Source organism: Astatotilapia calliptera, chromosome 2, assembly GCF_964374335.1.
Source record: "Astatotilapia calliptera chromosome 2, fAstCal68.1, whole genome shotgun sequence".
NCBI lineage: Eukaryota > Metazoa > Chordata > Actinopteri > Cichliformes > Cichlidae > Astatotilapia > Astatotilapia calliptera.
Genome location: NC_137423.1, coordinates 30,437,393 through 30,456,497, shown reverse-complemented (window position 1 = coordinate 30,456,497; position 19,105 = coordinate 30,437,393). Strand labels below are relative to the sequence as shown.

At 40.7% G+C, this 19,105-nt stretch overlaps 1 protein-coding gene across 17 annotated transcripts in view; it reads right to left on the bottom strand.

Moving 5' to 3' along the window:
• Positions 1-19,105, bottom strand: part of LOC113037086 (protocadherin alpha-C2-like) — a 208,368-nt gene that overhangs the window by 152,947 nt on the left and 36,316 nt on the right. Inside the window, exon 1 of one of the 17 annotated variants that reach the window (XM_026194004.2) lies at positions 15,666-18,129. The exons of 11 other annotated variants lie outside the window; for them this stretch is intronic. In XM_026194004.2, the coding sequence (XP_026049789.2) occupies positions 15,666-18,020 (2,355 nt within the window). In that variant the 5' untranslated portion in view covers positions 18,021-18,129. 5 more of the 17 variants (XM_026193921.2, XM_026193935.2, XM_026193787.2 and 2 more) reach the window with 5 other exon arrangements.

Genomic DNA, 19,105 nt, shown 5'->3' with positions numbered 1-19,105 from the left:
GAGTGAGTCCCGCACATTTTTGTATCTCATTAATTGACTGGTAGCTAAAAACACTCACTTGTCTGAAATAAATCAACCTTGATTTGTTGCTCAATAATTTCAGAATAACAAGGTATTATAATAATGTCCAATGAGACACTTTAAAATATCACAGCTGCTCTGATCGAGGTGAGGGAGATGAAAAGGATGCATTTTTGTATGACTAGTGATTAAAATGAAAAGTACAACTTAGGGGAAGAACGTTATATTTTAAGGTATGCCTTACCTCAGATGTTCTCCTCCTGTCAGGAAGCACGAGTGTATTCGCATGACTCCCAGGTACTATAGTAGATCCTATACTCATTCTGGGTCCAACTAGCATGTACCGCTTCTCTCCTGATCTGTACTGGATGCTGTGACACAGTGTCCCATCATAATTAGTCTCTGGCAGATATTTAGAAGTATAGTCTGTGGATTTGGAGCACTGCATTGCAATCAGCACGATGATGCTGACGAGAAAAAGTACAGAAACTGCGCCCAAAGTTACCATGAGGTAAAATATGACATTACTGTCCTCATCATCTTTTGTCGCACTTTTAACATCAGAAGCTGCAAAAGCCTCTTTGGGCTCCACAAGTTTGACAGTCACAGTAGCTGTTGCTGAGAGAGAAACGTTGCCGTTGTCTTTGACCAGTATGATCAGTTTTTGCTCAGCCTCGTCTGTCTCTGTGAATGAGCGAAGTGTTCTGATCTGTCCTGTATAGCGGTCCAAAGCAAAGAGACTGTGGTCAGTCACTTCTTGCAGTGAAAAGAGCAACCAGCCGTTATATCCTATATCAGCGTCATAGGCTCTGACTTTAGTCACCAAGTGTCCTGCGTTGACGTTTCGAGGAATCTCCTCCACACCTTGAGCAGAGCCGTTGGAGCTGAGTGGATACAGGATGACTGGAGCGTTGTCGTTCTGATCCAGGATGAAGACGCTGACTGTGACGTTGTTGCTTAGTGACGGAGTTCCCGAATCTGAGGCAACAACTTGGAACTGGAAAGTTTTCAGCGTTTCAAAGTCAAAACTTTTCAGCGCTAAAATCTCCCCATTATCCGAGTTTATATTTAGAAATGAACTGATTTTATTATCTTCACTTCCGTCTCTGATGATATGATAGGAAACGCGTGCACAGTCATTTTCATCACGATCAGAGGCTTTCACCGCAAATACGGAGGCTCCTGGACTGTTATTCTCTGTGATATAAAACGTGTAAGGACTTGTTGAAAACTCTGGACTGTTGTCGTTTACATCTGATATAACCACGCTTATAGTCTTTTCAGTTAAATGGGGAGGTTCACCTGAGTCCTTTGCAATAATCGTGACATCATATTGAGAAGTAATTTCTCTGTCTAACTGGGAGATGGTAACTATAGCGTACATATTTTCCTGTAATGATGGAGATAACGTAAACGGGACTCCTTGTTTGATTGAGCAAATGACCTTACCATTGATTCCAGAGTCTAAATCGGTGACACTAATGAGGGCCACTGTAGTTCCTATCTTTGAATCTTCCTTGATAGAACTAGAAAATGATGTCACTTCTATCTCAGGTGCATTGTCATTCACGTCAGCAACGGTTATCACGACACTCTTGCCAGTTTTTAATGGAACCTGTGCCTTATCAGATGCCTGAATATCAATTTCATAACTTGTACTTTTCTCGAAATCTAACTTACCTGTTACATGAATTTCGCCAGTGTTTGCATCTATACTAAAAAGCTCCATTATTTTTGGATCGACTTCGTTACCGAATGAATATATTATTTCACCGTTTGCTCCCTGGTCCAAATCTGTTGCATTCACTTGAATGACGACAGTACCAGTGGGGATGTTTTCTTTAAGTGTAGCAGAATACAGCTCTTTGGTGAACACTGGGGAATTGTCATTAATATCAAGTACATCCACAGTGATTTCTATATCGCCTGATTTCGCCGGTTTCCCTCCATCAACGGCTGTTAAACGTAACTTGTGCTTCTCGTTTGTTTCTCTGTCTAACTGCTTCTGCAGAACTAAGAATGGTATTTTCTGGTCTTTGCCACGGTCCTTTACTTCTACTCTAAAATATTCATTATGACTTAGTTTATATTGCTGAATTGCGAATTGGCCCACATCGGGGTCACGCGCGGCCTGTAGCTGAAATCTCGCTCCTGGTAGAGCCGACTCGGAAATTTCAAGCCTTTTCTCTTTCTCTGGAAAAACGGGAGAATGATCATTTATGTCTAGTATTTCCACTGCCACATAGTGAATCTCTAGTGGGTTTTCTAGCACGGTTTTTAGGTTGATGGTGCATGCACTGCTTCGTTCGCACACCTCTTCCCTGTCTATCCTTCTTTTCACATACAGGATGCCATCGTTTTGATTAACCTGGAACAGTGATTCCGTTGAGCCTGTTACAATGCGGTATCCTCTGCCTTTGAGTGCACTCTTATCAAGCCCCAAATCCTTAGCTATATTTCCCACGATGGTTCCATCTTGAACCTCCTCGGATATGGAATATCTGATCTGTGCAAAAGCTCCGCTACATAAAATAACCAAAACAATTATGAAGACGAACCAACACCGCCGGTCCTTCCGTGCTTTGCCTTCCCTTTGTTCCATGACAAAGATGACTGAAAATAGTCCATAAAATCCCTGCTTGCAAAGCCAGCCAGTGTCCGATGATCCTGTATGTTAACCAGGATCTGTTTTGGGGGAATGCTCTGAAAATAAAGCACACTCGTTGCCGTGAATCACGATCTTACCTTGAAATTTGCTATTTGAGAGAAAAATAGCATATCGGCTCGGTTGAAATACCACTCGTGACGTAAGGTACTGCCAAATACAGAGAACCACTGAACTACACTGACATCAAGCGTTAGGTTTTGTTATTTACACAGACTACAGTTAAAAAAAAAAGAAAAAAATTAAAATCCCCCAGATGAGTTATATTCTCACGCTGACGTAAACAGGTCTTTATTGACCTATAGGACCGGATTTTGCACAAAGCCCAACTCTGGACACTCGAATACATTTGAAAATATACAAGTACAAAGTACTTGTATAAGTACAACACGTATACATTATGTGTTGTGCTTTACTGTAACTGTGTAGTTAGCATATACTAAGTAGAAAACATCAGCAAAAAATACCACACAAATAACCTTACCAAAAACCCACAAGTGGAAGAGGAAAACGGTTTTCAGTGTTTACTAATGCCCGACATTTGTGACACTAGTAACAAATCAGCACCATGGAGAGTGAACACAGAGTACTGGTAAAAGTATTACTCTTGTTAAATATAATAAAAATTAAACTAAAAACGCTTTAAATGAAATCAAATTCTCCCATATACCATTCAAAAAACTCATTAAGCCACTGTTAGCTAATATAAAATAACCCTACCTCTTCAGGTGTCCGTCTCCTATCAGGAAGCACGAGTGTATTTCCATGGCTGCCCGGAACTATAGTAGATCCTATACTCATTCTGGGTCCAACTAGCATGTACCGCTTCTCTCCTGATCTGTACTGGATGCTGTGACACAGTGTCCCATCATAATTAGCCTCTGGCAGATATTTAGAAGTATAGTCTGTGGATTTGGAGCACTGCATTGCAATCAGAACGATGATGCTGACGAGAAAAAGTACAGAAACTGCGCCCAAAGATATCATGAGGTAAAATATGACATTACTGTCCTCATCATCTTTTGCTGCACTTTTAACATCAGAAGCTGCAAAAGCCTCTTTGGGCTCCACAAGTTTGACAATCACAGTAGCTGTTGCTGAGAGAGAAACGTTGCCGTTGTCTTTGACCAGTATGAGCAGTTTATGCTCAGCCTCGTCTGTCTCTGTGAATGAGCGAAGTGTTCTGATCTGTCCTGTATAGCGGTCCAAAGCAAAGAGACTGTGGTCAGTAACTTCCTGCAGTGAAAAGAGCAACCAGCCGTTATATCCTATATCAGCGTCATAGGCTCTGACTTTAGTCACCAAGTGCCCTGCGTTGACGTTTCGGGGAATCTCCTCCACACCTTGAGCAGAGCCGTTGGAGCTGAGTGGATACAGGATGACTGGAGCGTTGTCGTTCTGATCCAGGATGAAGACGTTGACTGTGACATTGTTGCTTAGTAATGGAGTTCCAAAATCTGACGCAACAACTTGGAACTGGAAAGTTTTCAGCATTTCAAAGTCAAAACTTTTCAGTGCCACAATTTCTCCATTTTCAGAATTAATATTTAGAAAAGAGGTGAGCGTATTTTCTCCCCCCCTTTCTCTTAAGATAAGATATGAAATAAGAGCATTACTTCCCTCATCATTGTCTCGGGCTGCCACTGAGAAGATCGACGCCCCTGGGCTATTATTCTCAGTTATGTAGAAAGTATATGGATTCTGTAAGAACTCAGGGCTGTTGTCATTCACATCTGAAATAACAATATTTATACTTTTCTCCGATGATAAGGAAGGTTTGCCTGCGTCTTTAGCAACTATCAGGACATTATACTGGGATTGTTGTTCTCTGTCTAAAACCTGTTTCGTTACTAGAGAATACATGTTACTTTGTAAAGAAGGTGCGAGCAAAAAGGGAGCATCTTTGCTTACATAACATACTACTTTTCCATTCAAATCAGAATCGGAGTCTTTGACACTAATTAACGCCACTGTGGTTCCTGGTTTTGAATTTTCAGGGAGTGCATGAGAAAAAGATGTCACTTCAATCTCTGGTGCATTATCATTTACGTCAATTATATTAATAATGACGATTTTGTCTGTTGTCATTGTAGCTGCTCCTTTGTCGGATGCTTGAATGTCGATTTCATACCTGCCGCTTTCTTCAAAGTCTATTTGTCCCGCCACTATGATTTCTCCAGTAACCGGATTTAAGTCAAAACGTTCACGTACCCGTGCTTCCACGTCATTTCCAAATGAATACACAACCTCACCATTTAATCCTTCATCCAGGTCTGTTGCATTAACTTGAATCACAGTCGTACCAAAAGGAGAATTTTCTTTGAGGTGCGCACTATATGCCTCCTTACTGAAAACAGGAGGGTTGTCATTAACATCGGAAACATTAACAATTATTGTCATGTTACCAGATCTTGGAGGTTTACCTCCATCAAAGGCTGTCAGAAGCAACACATGAGTTTTAACAGATTCTCTATCAAGTGATTTTTGAAGGACTAAACTCGGTGTTTTACGGTCTTCGCCCCGGTCTTTCACTTCTAAACGGAAATGTTCATTGTGACTCAGCTTGTACTGCTGGACAGACAGCGAACCACTATCAGCATCACGGGCTGCTTGTAACTGAAATCGTGCTCCTGGTAGTGCAGATTCAGAAATTTCCAACGTATTTTCTTTTTCAGGAAAGATCGGTGCGTGGTCGTTTACATCCAGAATCTCCACTGCCACGTAGTGCACCTCGAGTGGATTTTCTAACACTGTTTTTAGGTCGATAACACACATCTTGTTTCGGTCACACACTTCCTCTCTGTCGATTTTTCGGTTCACATACAAGATCCCATTATCTGTGTTTACTCGGAAAGGAGGCTCTGCTGAGCCGGAGACAATGCGGTACCCCCTCTCTTTCAGTGTAGCCTTATCGAGACCTAAATCCTTCGCGATATTTCCAACAGCAGTTCCTTCTGTATTTTCCTCTGAAATTGAATATCTAAATTGTCCCAAAGCGGTCTTCCAGACCAGAACCAAAACCAAAATGTATACAATCCATATTCTCCTCGTTCTCCACGTTAGGCATCGCCTTTGTTCCATGGCGTAAAGATGAAACAGCGAAATGAAGCAACTTTCAAATCGCTACACTCATACACTCAAATAGGATTGTTCCGCCACACCCGTTATTACAATCTGACAGTTTTTCAGAATAAAAATTCTTAGCGATTAAATTGTCTCTAGTCCTTCACACACAGAAACGTCCTCCATTCGACTGTTTTAAAGGAAGGGGATGGCTCTTGTGTATATAATTGTAACCTTGTGGAAGCATTATTTGTCTTTACACTGACACCAAGTGACAAACAATCACACTGCAGACTTCAAAAAGAAGCATGCTTCAGAAACAGCAAACTTGACGAGATAATAAATGTTGTAACCAAATTTAGAAAAAAAAGAAAAGAAAAACATTCAGCCTACTCCACTTTCACCATTCTAAAACAAAAGTAAGCAAAACCGTTCTATCCAAATTTCTTTTGACATTACTCCATGCATGTGCTGTTGCTGTTCATGATTACGCTGCCTGTTGTTGTAATGCAATTCCAGTCAGAGGGACACGAACTTGCCACAGAAAATTTCAGCACCGCGGAAAGCGACAATGTAAAAGGTAAACTTCCAGACAAATACGAAACAAATACAAATCCGACTGAAATACCAGGAGTATTTACACTGGCATATTTAGAGGGTAATAAAACGGACAGATAAGCTGAAGCTGTGAAGCTAACGAGTCTAGGATCCTCATGTATGCTAATGCTAGCTACAACATAGCAGCAATATAAGTGATGTACATAAAGGACCTATAATCATGACCCATTGTTCCAATATTGATAGTACAAAACGAGAAAAAAGTTGTATATTTGAAACAAGTTCTATATATAGTGGCAAAAAAGATTTTAACAACTGTATGAAGGCAGGTGATTTTAATAATTTAAATTCGAAAAATATAAACTAGAGGACGATGATTTGATTATAATAGATTTAATTTTTGATCCGTGAACATATCATTAAAGTAAAAATCCTCTTTTTGAGCTGTTAAAATACAGCACAGAGGTAAACTGTTCATCTTACCTCATCAGATGTCATCCGCCTGTCAGGAAGTACGAGTGTATTTGCATGGCTACCCGGGACTATAGTAGATCCTATACTCATTCTGGGTCCAACTAGCATGTACCGCTTCTCCCCTGATCTGTACTGGATGCTGTGACACAGTGTCCCATCATAATTAGTCTCTGGCAGATATTTAGAAGTATAGTCTGTGGATTTGGAGCACTGCATCGCAATCAGAACGATGATGCTGACGAGAAAAAGTACAGAAACTGCGCCCAAAGTTATCATGAGGTAAAATATGACATTACTGTCCTCATCATCTTTTGCTGCGCTTTTAACATCAGAAGCTGCAAAAGCCTCTTTGGGCTCCACGAGTTTGACAATCACAGTAGCTGTTGCTGAGAGAGAAACGTTGCCGTTGTCTTTGACCAGTATTACCAGTTTATGCTCAGCCTCGTCTGTCTCTGTGAATGAGCGAAGTGTTCTGATCTGTCCTGTATAGCGGTCCAAAGCAAAGAGACTGTGGTCAGTCACTTCCTGCAGTGAAAAAAGCAACCAGCCGTTATATCCTATATCAGCGTCATAGGCTCTGACTTTAGTCACCAAGTGTCCTGCGTTGACGTTTCGGGGAATCTCCTCCACACCTTGAGCAGAACCGTTGGAGCTGAGTGGATACAGGATGACTGGAGCGTTGTCGTTCTGATCCAGGATGAAGACGTTGACTGTGACGTTGTTGCTTAGTGACGGAGTTCCAGAATCTGAGGCAACAACTTGGAACTGGAAAGTTTTCAGTGTTTCAAAGTCAAAACTTTTCAGGGCTGAAACATCCCCATTTTCGGAGTTAATATTTAGAAATGATGTAACTTTATTTTCATGACCCGCATTCCTAAGAATATGATATGAGATAATCGCATTATCTCCATCATCACTGTCGGATGCGGTTATACAAAACACAGAAGCTCCCGGTGGGTTATTTTCGGCAATGAAGAACGTATAGGGACTCGCTGAAAACTGCGGACTATTATCATTCGTATCTGACACAAACACGCTTACTGTCTTTTCCGATGTTAAGGCTGGCTCACCAGCGTCCTTTGCAATTATTGTTATATCATATGTTGATTGTTGCTCTCTGTCCATCTGTGACTTGGTGACCACGGCGAACATGTTATCTTGTATTGACGGAGTTAGTGTAAAAGGGCTGTCCCCTGCGATATAGCTGATTATTTTTCCATTTAACCCAGAGTCTGAATCTGTAATGCTGAGAAGCGCGACCGTTGTTCCTGGTCTAGAGTCCTCTGAAACTGCACTTGACAGCGATGCCACTTCTATCTCAGGGGGATTATCATTTATGTCTCCAATGTTAATTATCACACTTTTATAAGTTTTAAGTGGAATGCTTCCCTTATCAGAGGCTTGTATATCAATGTGATAGCTGTCTTGTTCTTCAAAATCTATGTGACCTTTTACAATTATCTCCCCAGTAACAGAGTCTATATCAAAAAGCTCTCGAATTTTACCTTTTACGCCACTGCCAAATGAATAAACTACTTCCCCATTGGGACCATCATCCAAATCGGTTGCGTTAACCTGAATGACTGTTGTGCCAGCCGGGGTGTTTTCCTGTAGTACTGCTGAATATGTATCTTGGATAAACACTGGCATGTTGTCATTAACGTCTAAAACATCTATGTATATTTCAACTGTGCCCGTGTTTTGAGGTGTTCCACCGTCTATAGCCATGAGCACCAATTTATGGCTACTTTTAACCTCTCTGTCTAGCTGTTTACCCAACGTTAAAGTTGGAGTTTTACCATCTTTGCCTCTGTCTTTAATCTCTAAACGAAAATGGTCGTTCTGACTTATTTTATACTGTTGGATAGAGTTTGTGCCACTATCCGGATCGTGAGCGTTTTGTAACTGATACTGTGCTCCTGGTAATGCAGACTCGAAGATCTCTAGTTTCTGAGCTTTGTCGGGAAATGCAGGAGAGTGGTCGTTTAAATCCGCTATTTCCACTATGACATAATGTATTTCTAGTGGGTTTTCAAGCACAGTTTTGAGACTAATTACACAAACATTATTATCCTTACATACTTTCTCTCGGTCTATTTTGCGCTTTGCGTAAAGGACCCCATCATCCTCATTTACATTGAAAAGAGGTTCAGTCGAGCCAGATATAATGCGAAATCCCCTCTGCTTCATTATATTCAGATCTATTCCCAAATCTTTAGCGATATTCCCAACAACACTCCCTTCTGTTAGCTCTTCTGATATAGAGTACCTCAGCTGTCCTGAAGCGATTGTGAAAAATAAAAGCACAACAAAAACGCTGATGAGTGGTGATCGCTGTCGCCATGATTCCCGTCGCCTTTGTTTCATACTGTGAGGTAAACGTAAAAATCCAAACGCTTTCATCATTCGCCACATGTTTAGATTTTTGTCTCCATAGCAGCAAGAAATAAATCCACTTCTCGTATATTATTTGCCAGTATAAAATAATAGTCACCACACGCTTAGAGCAAGTCTTTCAACTAAACGCTCTCAAATCAGACTGCATGTAGCGTGGTTGGACTCGAGTATGACGTTCAGAGACGCTATAAGGCGTTATACTGACAAGGTACCGCCACCTTGTGAATATGTGTAATAGTACAATTTATGATATCAAGCTGACAAATAATTATGGCAACTGCATCACTAAACTGACGTGTTTGAGGTCATTGTCGAAATTCTATCCAAATCCAGTTTCACCACCATTGAGAATAATGACAAAAATCATTACTCGGAGTAGAATAGGTAGAATACATGGCAACACGTTATCACTCACCTCTTCAGGTGGGCGTCTTCTGTCTGGCATCACCAGAGTATTTGCATGGCTGCCCGGAACTATAGTAGATCCTATACTCATTCTGGGTCCAACAAGCATGTACTTCCTGTCTCCTGATCTGTACTGGATGCTGTGACACAGTGTCCCATCATAATCTGCCTTTTGTAAATACTTGGAAGTATCGTCTGTGGATTTGGAGCACTGCATCGCAATCAGAACGATGATGCTGACGAGAAAAAGTACAGAAACTGCGCCCAAAGTTATCATGAGGTAAAATATGACATTACTGTCCTCATTATCCTTTGTCGCACTTTTAACATCAGAAGCTGCAAAAGCCTCTTTGGGCTCCACAAGTTTGACAATCACAGTAGCTGTTGCTGAGAGAGAAACGTTGCCGTTGTCTTTGACCAGTATGATCAGTTTGTGCTCAGCCTCGTCTGTCTCTGTGAATGAGCGAAGTGTTCTGATCTGTCCTGTATAGCGGTCCAAAGCAAAGAGACTGTGGTCAGTCACTTCCTGCAGTGAAAAGAGCAACCAGCCGTTATATCCTATATCAGCGTCATAGGCTCTGACTTTAGTCACCAAGTGTCCTGCGTTGACGTTTCGGGGAATCTCCTCCACACCTTGAGCAGAACCGTTGGAGCTGAGTGGGTACAGGATGACTGGAGCGTTGTCGTTCTGATCCAGGATGAAGACGTTGACTGTGACATTGTTGCTTAATGACGGAGTTCCAGAATCTGAGGCAACAACTTGGAACTGGAAAGTTTTCAGCGATTCAAAATCAAAACTTTTCAGCGCTAAAATCTCCCCATTATCAGAATTGATATTAAGACTGTATGAAGAAAGTTTACTATTCTCTTTTTCGTCTCTCAGGATATGATATGAAATATGGGCATTTTCACCCTCGTCCTGGTCTGATGCCCTCACAGAAAACACTGAAACCCCTGGTAAATTGTTCTCAGTAACATAAAAAGTGTAAGGATTTGCTGAAAACTCCGGCCTGTTATCATTCACATCCGATACAATAATAGTAATGCTTTTTACAGAAGTTAGCGAGGGTGTGCCTGCATCTTTTGCAACTATTGTTACATCATATATGGCCTGCTTTTCTCTATCCAGTGGCGATTTTGTACTTATGGAATACATGTTGTCGTGTGTTGAAGGTGACAATTTGAAAGGGACTTCTTCATTAAATGAGCAAATTACTTTCCCGTTAAGACCAGAGTCTTTATCGATAACACTGATTAATGCCACAGTAGTTCCCAGTCTTGCATCCTCGGGTATTGCCTTTGAAAACGAAGTGACCTCTATCTGAGGGGCATTATCATTCAAATCAACAATCTTCACCAACACACTTTTGTCTGTCCTTAACGGAGCCGAGCCTTTATCAGACGCTTGTATATCAATTTCATAGCTTTCCTCTGATTCGAAATCTAGCACATCTTGAATAATAATTTCACCGGTGTTTGGATCAACACGAAATAGTTCGCGTATCCTGTGGTTTACATTGCTACCTAAAGAATAGATAAGCTCACCGTTTGATCCCTCGTCTAAGTCAGAAGCATTTACTTTTACTATTGTTGTACCGGTGGGAGTGTTTTCGTTCACAAGTACCGAGTACGTGTCTTCATTGAAAACTGGCATATTATCATTAACGTCTAACACATCGATAAATATTTCAGCTGTTCCAGATTTACTTGGCTTCCCTCCATCAATAGCTGAAAGAAGTAGCTTATGAATTTTCTTTGTTTCCCTGTCTAGCGTCTTGAGTAAAACTAAAATCGGTATTTTCCCCTCTTTTCCGCGATCTTTAACTTCTAATCGAAAGTGATTATTGGGACTGAGCTTATACTCTTGGACAGAAAACTGACCAACATCGGGGTCATGCGCTGCCTGCAGCTGGAGGCGCAAACCTGGTAAAACTGACTCTGAAATTTCGAGACGGTACTGTTTAACTGAAAAGCTAGGAGCATGATCGTTCACATCCTGAATCTCCACAGTCACATAATGAATTTCAAGAGGGTTTTCAAGCACTGTTTTTAGGTTGATCAAACACGCTGTGTTTCTCTCACAAACCTTCTCTCTGTCAATTATACGGTCAACGTATAGTATTCCATCGTTTTGGTCCACGTGAAAAAACGACTCCGATGAACCCTCAACAATGCGACATCCTCTCTCTTTCAATGTATTCTTTTCCAATCCCAAATCCTTTGCTATATTTCCAACAGCAGTTCCTTCATTGACTCCCTCGGCAATGGAATATCTGATCTGCGCCGAAGCGCGGCTCCACACTAGAATAACTACAACAATGAAAGCGATCCACCGCAATTCGTCTTTTGATGCTCCAGGTTGTTTTCGCTCCATAATTAGGAGATAAAAATGTTCCTCTGTGATTTACAATACAGAGTTTTCCACGAGTTGAGAAAAATAATAAAAAATATTCATATCACCAGACAGGCTACCGTGCAGTATCAGGTTCACATAAGATGAATATATGCTCTAAATGAAGAGGAGGCATAGAGTGAAACCCATCCCACAAACAGGAGGTCCCATACTGCTGACAAAGAGCTTATCTTTAAACACTTTTCTGCTCAGATAGTGACACCAAGTGACTATCAAAGTTTTTTTTTTCCCTGGATAATAGTGCATGTTAAAGTATCTCATCTTTAAGTTGATACTTGCACTTGTGTTAAGAAGGACATGTCAAATTTCATGGTGTTAGGAAAGAAAGAAGAAGATAAATAGCGCGTGGTTTCAGCACCACTGACAGCATTCACCAACACCTCTAAATGGCAAATCAAGACAAGTTTGTTGTCAAACTCTACTAAAAGCAAAACTAGAGTTTTGGCCATTTAAGGCATCTTACCTCTTCAGATGTTCTTCTCTTGTCGGGAAGCACTAGAGTATTTGCATGACTTCCAGGGACTATAGTAGATCCTATACTCATCCTGGGTCCGACTAGCATGTACCGCTTCTCTCCTGATCTGTACTGGATGCTGTGACACAGTGTCCCATCATAATTAGTCTCTGGCAGATATTTAGAAGTATAGTCTGTGGATTTGGAGCACTGCATTGCAATCAGAACGATGATGCTGACGAGAAAAAGCACAGAAACTGCGCCCAAAGTTATCATGAGATAAAATATGACATTACTGTCCTCATCATCTTTTGCTGCACTTTTAACATCAGAAGCTGCAAAAGCCTCTTTGGGCTCCACAAGTTTGACTATCACAGTAGCTGTTGCTGAGAGAGAAACGTTGCCGTTGTCTTTGACCAGTATGAGCAGTTTATGCTCAGCCTCGTCTGTCTCTGTGAATGAGCGAAGTGTTCTGATCTGTCCTGTATAGCGGTCCAAAGCAAAGAGACTGTGGTCAGTAACTTCTTGCAGTGAAAAGAGCAACCAGCCGTTATATCCTATATCAGCGTCATAGGCTCTGACTTTAGTCACCAAGTGTCCTGCGTTGACGTTTCGGGGAATCTCCTCCACGCCTTGAGCAGAGCCGTTGGAGCTGAGTGGATACAGGATGACTGGAGCGTTGTCGTTCTGATCTAGGATGAAGACGTTGACTGTGACGTTGTTGCTTAGTGACGGAGTTCCAGAATCTGAGGCAACAACTTGGAACTGGAAAGTTTTCATCGTTTCAAAATCAAAACTTTTCAGCGCAGTGATTTGTCCATTATCTGAATTCACATTTAGGAATGCTGTGACGTCATTTTCACCACCTCCTCTCAGAAGATGATATGAAATAGCTGCGTTTTCATTTGCATCGTTGTCCGACGCGCTTACAGAAAATATTGGCGCACCTGCGAAGTTATTTTCTGACAGATAACACTGTAATGGGTTTTGCAGGAATTGTGGACTGTTGTCATTTACATCTGCTATCTGAATGCTAAGAATTTTAAAACTGGATAAAGGAGGCTCACCACAGTCTGTAGCTTCTATTGTAATATCATAATGTGACACCACCTCTCGGTCCAGAAACCTGCTAGTAACAACTGAGTAAGTATTTTCTTTATAGGATGGTTTTAAGTCAAAAGGAATGCCCTGAGTTATCCGTGAAATAATTTTCCCATTAACTCCAGAGTCTTTATCCGTTACACTGATAAGTGAAATAACTTTACCAGGCTTTGAATCTTCGGTTACTGTATTTGACAGTGACGTGACTTCTATTTCCGGTCGATTGTCATTGACGTCCTTAATTTTCACAATCACTCTACACCTGCTTGTTAACGGAGGCGTTCCTTTGTCTGACGCCTGCACATCTAGTTTATAAACCTCGGAATCTTCAAAATCCAACCCTCCTTTCAGTGTAATTTCTCCGCTTACACTATCCAGTTCAAATATGTCATAAATTTTACGCGCTAATGTTTTACTAAGGCTATACTCTAATTCCCCATTTGTCCCTTCATCCGGATCTGTTGCATTTACGTTTGCAACAGTCGTCCCAACCGAAACGTTTTCAAATATTTCTATTTGATAAGTATCCTGTATAAACGTCGGGCGATTATCATTAGTATCAAGAACAGTGATGGAAACATTAAGCGTTCCTGATCGCGGAGGTTTACCTCCATCAACCGCGGTTACAAAGAGGAAATGTTTATGTTTTTTTTCTCTGTCTAGGGAATTCTTCAGAATTAGAAATGGTATTTTTTCCTCATCACTTTGACTAATCTCTATATCAAAGTGATCATTTGAAGATAATGAATATGTGCGGATAGAATTTATGCCAGCATCAGGATCACGGGCCGCATGCAGTTCCAATCGTGTTCCCGGGGATGATTGTTCTGCTACTTCAAAGGTTTGTTGTTTTTCAGAAAAACTCGGGGAATGGTCATTTACATCAGTAATTTCTACAGCTACATAGTGGATTTCCAGTGGGTTCTCTACAAGCATTTTTAGCTCTATCATGCAAGCACCACTTCCATGGCACAGTTCCTCTCTGTCGATTTTCTTACGAACCAGTAACACACCATTGTCCGGATTCACCTCGAAAAACGCATCCTTAGAGCCCGATACAACACGTAACAGACGATCAGCCAAAGAGGTTTTGTCAAGACCAAGATCCTTAGCAACATTTCCAACAATAGTCCCTTCTTTCATCTCCTCTGGAATCGAGTATCTCAGTTCAGCGAAAGCCTGCTCTCCGAAAATCAGCAGCAAAGACAAATGAAAAGCAAAGCAACAGCGGTTGCCTGTTCTGCTTCGTGTTCTCTCAGCCATCCTTCTCAAACAACACATTTACACATAAAACATATTTCTCTAGGAAGCTCAATTTATATATCCTTGGCTTTTCGTAAAGTATGTAAAGAAAACATATGGCACCGCCTCATCCGACTCACATCAGCTTTGCTGTGAGGTATCAAACAAAAGCCTTCTTAGGGGAGGACCTAATTCCTTTATGGAATGCTCGGTGTAACAGTGACGCCAAGAGGACAACATTTTAGACGATTTATACTCTGAAAGGTTTTCCTATACATTAGTAACAACAGCCACATCAACATAAGTCAGCAGATAAACTCAAGTTGCAGCAAACACACTATAATATGCTAAGGGAAGGGCTGCGCCATCTTTACAGTCAGAGACTTTTTATTAGTCTCATGTGTCATTGAGAAAATAAACGGTGTATATTAGTGAACTCCGCCACAGTAACAATTTAACACGTCACGTCGGAAGGACGTACATGCAGGATTCGAGACAAAACGCTGCGCAATATTTGCTTCTTCTTCTTTTCTTCTGCTTCTTCTTCTCTTTATTATTATTGTTGTTGTTTTTGTTTCTGTTAGTAACAGTAGTAGTGGGTGTTGTTGTATATATTTCTCCGATATTTCTACTAAAAGAAATCTTAAAACAAACAAACTCATAGGCTTTCTTTATATTGATAATGAAAGAAAACGTTATAGTATTGGTAATTATTTTGAATTTGTACACATTTTTGTATTGATATGGATTCAAAAAGCAACTAACCCATTAATTCATTCATCATGAGTTATCAAAAGGTTTAATCTTGCAGACCAAATAACAGCTGACACATCTGAGCTGGATGCACAGTATGTGTTATATGTTAGTCTTACCTCCTCAGATGTTCTCCTCCTATCTGGCATCACCAATGTATTTGCATGGCTTCCAGGGACTATAGTAGATCCTATACTCATTCTGGGTCCAACGAGCATGTACCGCTTCTCTCCTGATCTGTACTGGATGCTGTGACACAGTGTCCCATCATAATTAGTCTCTGGCAGATATTTAGAAGTATAGTCTGTGGATTTGGAGCACTGCATTGCAATCAGAACGATGATACTGATGAGAAAAAGTACAGAAACTGCGCCCAAAGTTACCATGAGGTAAAATATGACATTACTGTCTTCATCATCTTTTGCTGCACTTTTAACATCAGAAGCTGCAAAAGCCTCTTTAGGCTCCACAAGTTTGACAATCACAGTAGCTGTTGCTGAGAGAGAAACGTTGCCGTTGTCTTTGACCAGTATGAGCAATTTATGCTCAGCCTCGTCTGTCTCTGTGAATGAGCGAAGTGTTCTGATCTGTCCTGTATAGCGGTCCAAAGCAAAGAGACTGTGGTCAGTCACTTCCTGCAGTGAAAAGAGCAACCAGCCGTTATATCCTATATCAGCGTCATAGGCTCTGACTTTAGTCACCAAGTGTCCTGCGTTGACGTTTCGGGGAATCTCCTCCACACCTTGAGCAGAACCGTTGGAGCTGAGTGGATACAGGATGACTGGAGCGTTGTCGTTCTGATCCAGGATGAAGACGTTGACTGTGACATTGTTGCTTAGTGGCGGAGTTCCCGAATCTGAGGCAACAACTTGGAACTGGAAAGTTTTCAGCGATTCAAAATCAAAACTTTTCAGCGCAGTGATTTGTCCATTATCTGAATTCACATTTAGAAAAGATATTACATAATTTTCACCACCTTCTCTCAGAAGATGATATGAAATAGCTGCGTTTTCATTTGCATCGTTGTCTACCGCACTCACAGAAAATATGGGCGCACCTGCGAAGTTATTTTCTGTCAGGTAACACTGTAATGGGTTTTGGGTGAATTGTGGACTGTTGTCATTTACATCTGCTATCTGAATGCTAAGAGTTTTAAAACTCGATAAAGGAGGCTCACCACAGTCTGTAGCTGTTATTATTACTTCGTATTCTGGTACAGTTTCTCGATCTAACACTCCCTTCGTGACCACGGAATATATGTTTTCCTTGTAAGAAGGTTTTAATTCGAAAGGTGCATTGTCGGTCATGTGTGTAATTATTTTTCCATTAAGTCCAGAGTCTTTATCCGTTACACTGATAAGTGAAATAACTGTGCCAGGCTTTGAATCTTCGGTTACTGTATTTGATAGTGACGTGACTTCTATTTCTGGTGCATTATCATTAATGTCTTGTATCTTTATTATTACTCTACACCTTCCGATTAATGGAGGTTGTCCTTTATCAGATGCTTCAACGTCTAGTTTATAAATCTCAGAATCCTCAAAATCTAATGCTACTTTTAGCGTAATTTGTCCACTTACACTATCCAGTTCAAATATCTGATAAACTTTACGCGCTAATGTTTTGCTCAGGCTGTATTCTATTTCCCCGTTAGTGCCTTCATCTGGGTCTATAGCAGCTACAGTTGCAACAACAGCACCAACAGAGACATTTTCTTTTATTTCAATTTGGTAAGTCTCCCGACTGAATGTCGGGCGATTATCATTACTGTCAAGAACAATAACGGATACATTAAGCGTGCCAGATTTTGGAGGTTTACCTCCATCAACTGCTGTTACAGTTAGCAAGTGTTTATTCTTTTGTTCTCTGTCTAAAGATGTCTTCAGCACTAGAAATGGTATTTTGTCCTCATCACTTTGACTAATCTCAATATCGAAATGCTCGTTTGACGTTAGTGTGTATATGCGGATAGAGTTTATTCCAGCATCAGGATCACGAGCCGGGTGAAGCTGGAATCGTGTTCCCGGAGATGTATGCTCGGCCATTTCAAAGGTCTGCTCCTTTTCAGAAAAGCTGGGGGAGTGATCATTTACATCAGCAATTTCTACAGCAATATGATGCATTTCCAGGGGATTTTCAACAAGGATTTTTAGCTCAATGAGGCATGAACCGCTACCGTGACAAAGCTTTTCTCTGTCGATTTTCTTACGAACCTGTAAAGCCCCATTGTCCGGGTTTACCTCGAAAAACGCGTCCTTAAATCCAGAAACAACACGGAACCGACGATCAGTCAAAGAGGTTTTGTCAATACCAAGATCCTTGGCCACATTTCCAACAGTAGTTCCTTCTTTGACCTCCTCCGGAACAGAGTATCTCAAATCAGCCAAAGCCCGCTTTCCGAAAACCAGCAGCAGTGTCAAATAAAAAGCAACCCAGAAGCACTCACAGCATCGATACGGTCTTCCATTCCTCATTGTTGTCCAGTTGCACACGATGACACCTGAATCTGTTTCTATAATAATTATATTTGCGATTACTTCACGGTCTCATCCGACTCCCGTTTTTAGATATTATGCATTCGTTGCTGTGAACCACCAGACAAAAAGCTTTGTTAGGGGAGGGACTGTGTTTTCTGGTCATTTATGTTATAGTGACACCAAGAGGACAACTCTGTGTGTTTATTTCTGATGATTTTAAGTAAGGACCAGTATAGGTATGTATTTTATGTGCAAAATTTGTCACTGAGGACAATAGCGATAAAAGAGTTCTATCCACTTACTTAAGGATACGTGAGGTATTTCTTTCCCCTGAATTTCACCAGTTGAATTTTGTATTCATTTTTTAATAGTACTGAAGAAAGATTTAATTTTTCTGCTTTTACATAACAGTATATTAATCTAACACCCTACTTTGAATGGAACCGGCAACGCGCCACAGTATAGTTCAGCACTACAGACAGCGATAGCTGCTCTTGACATAGCTGCTCTCGTTACCAAAGATACCTGTAATTGTAACACCAACAGAAAGCGGAGGTTGACAAACGTAACCAGAAAATGTAACATAGTAATATCAAAAACTGTTCTCCTATTCACAAGAAACTATTCTGGTTATTGCAGCTTAGCTATAATATTGGTAATAGTATTGGTAATTAAAACCGTCTCAAAGGTAACTACAGTAAAAAATGAAAATGTAATCATGTTTTAAAGTACTTCATTTTCAAAAACACCACAATGCAAAGCGGGACATATACTACGTCATAATGATGACTGTTTTGCTGTAGTGTGATTTCAAGGAAACGGTAACACATGCAGCAATTGTATAACCTGAGTGTGACTAGATGAGTAACACTGCTACTGAGAACAAGCTACAAGCTAAGAACTGAATTAAAGTTGACTGGATCTCGAACAACCAATAGAAATTTAGTAATTTAACATTATTCTAGTCTCTTCCCTCTTTCTCTCGGTTTACCCCATAAAAACTTGCTGATAACTTGCTCCAACAAATAATGGCATTAATCAATCATTGTGTTTCTTTAACATTCCTTCACCTGATAGCCTGA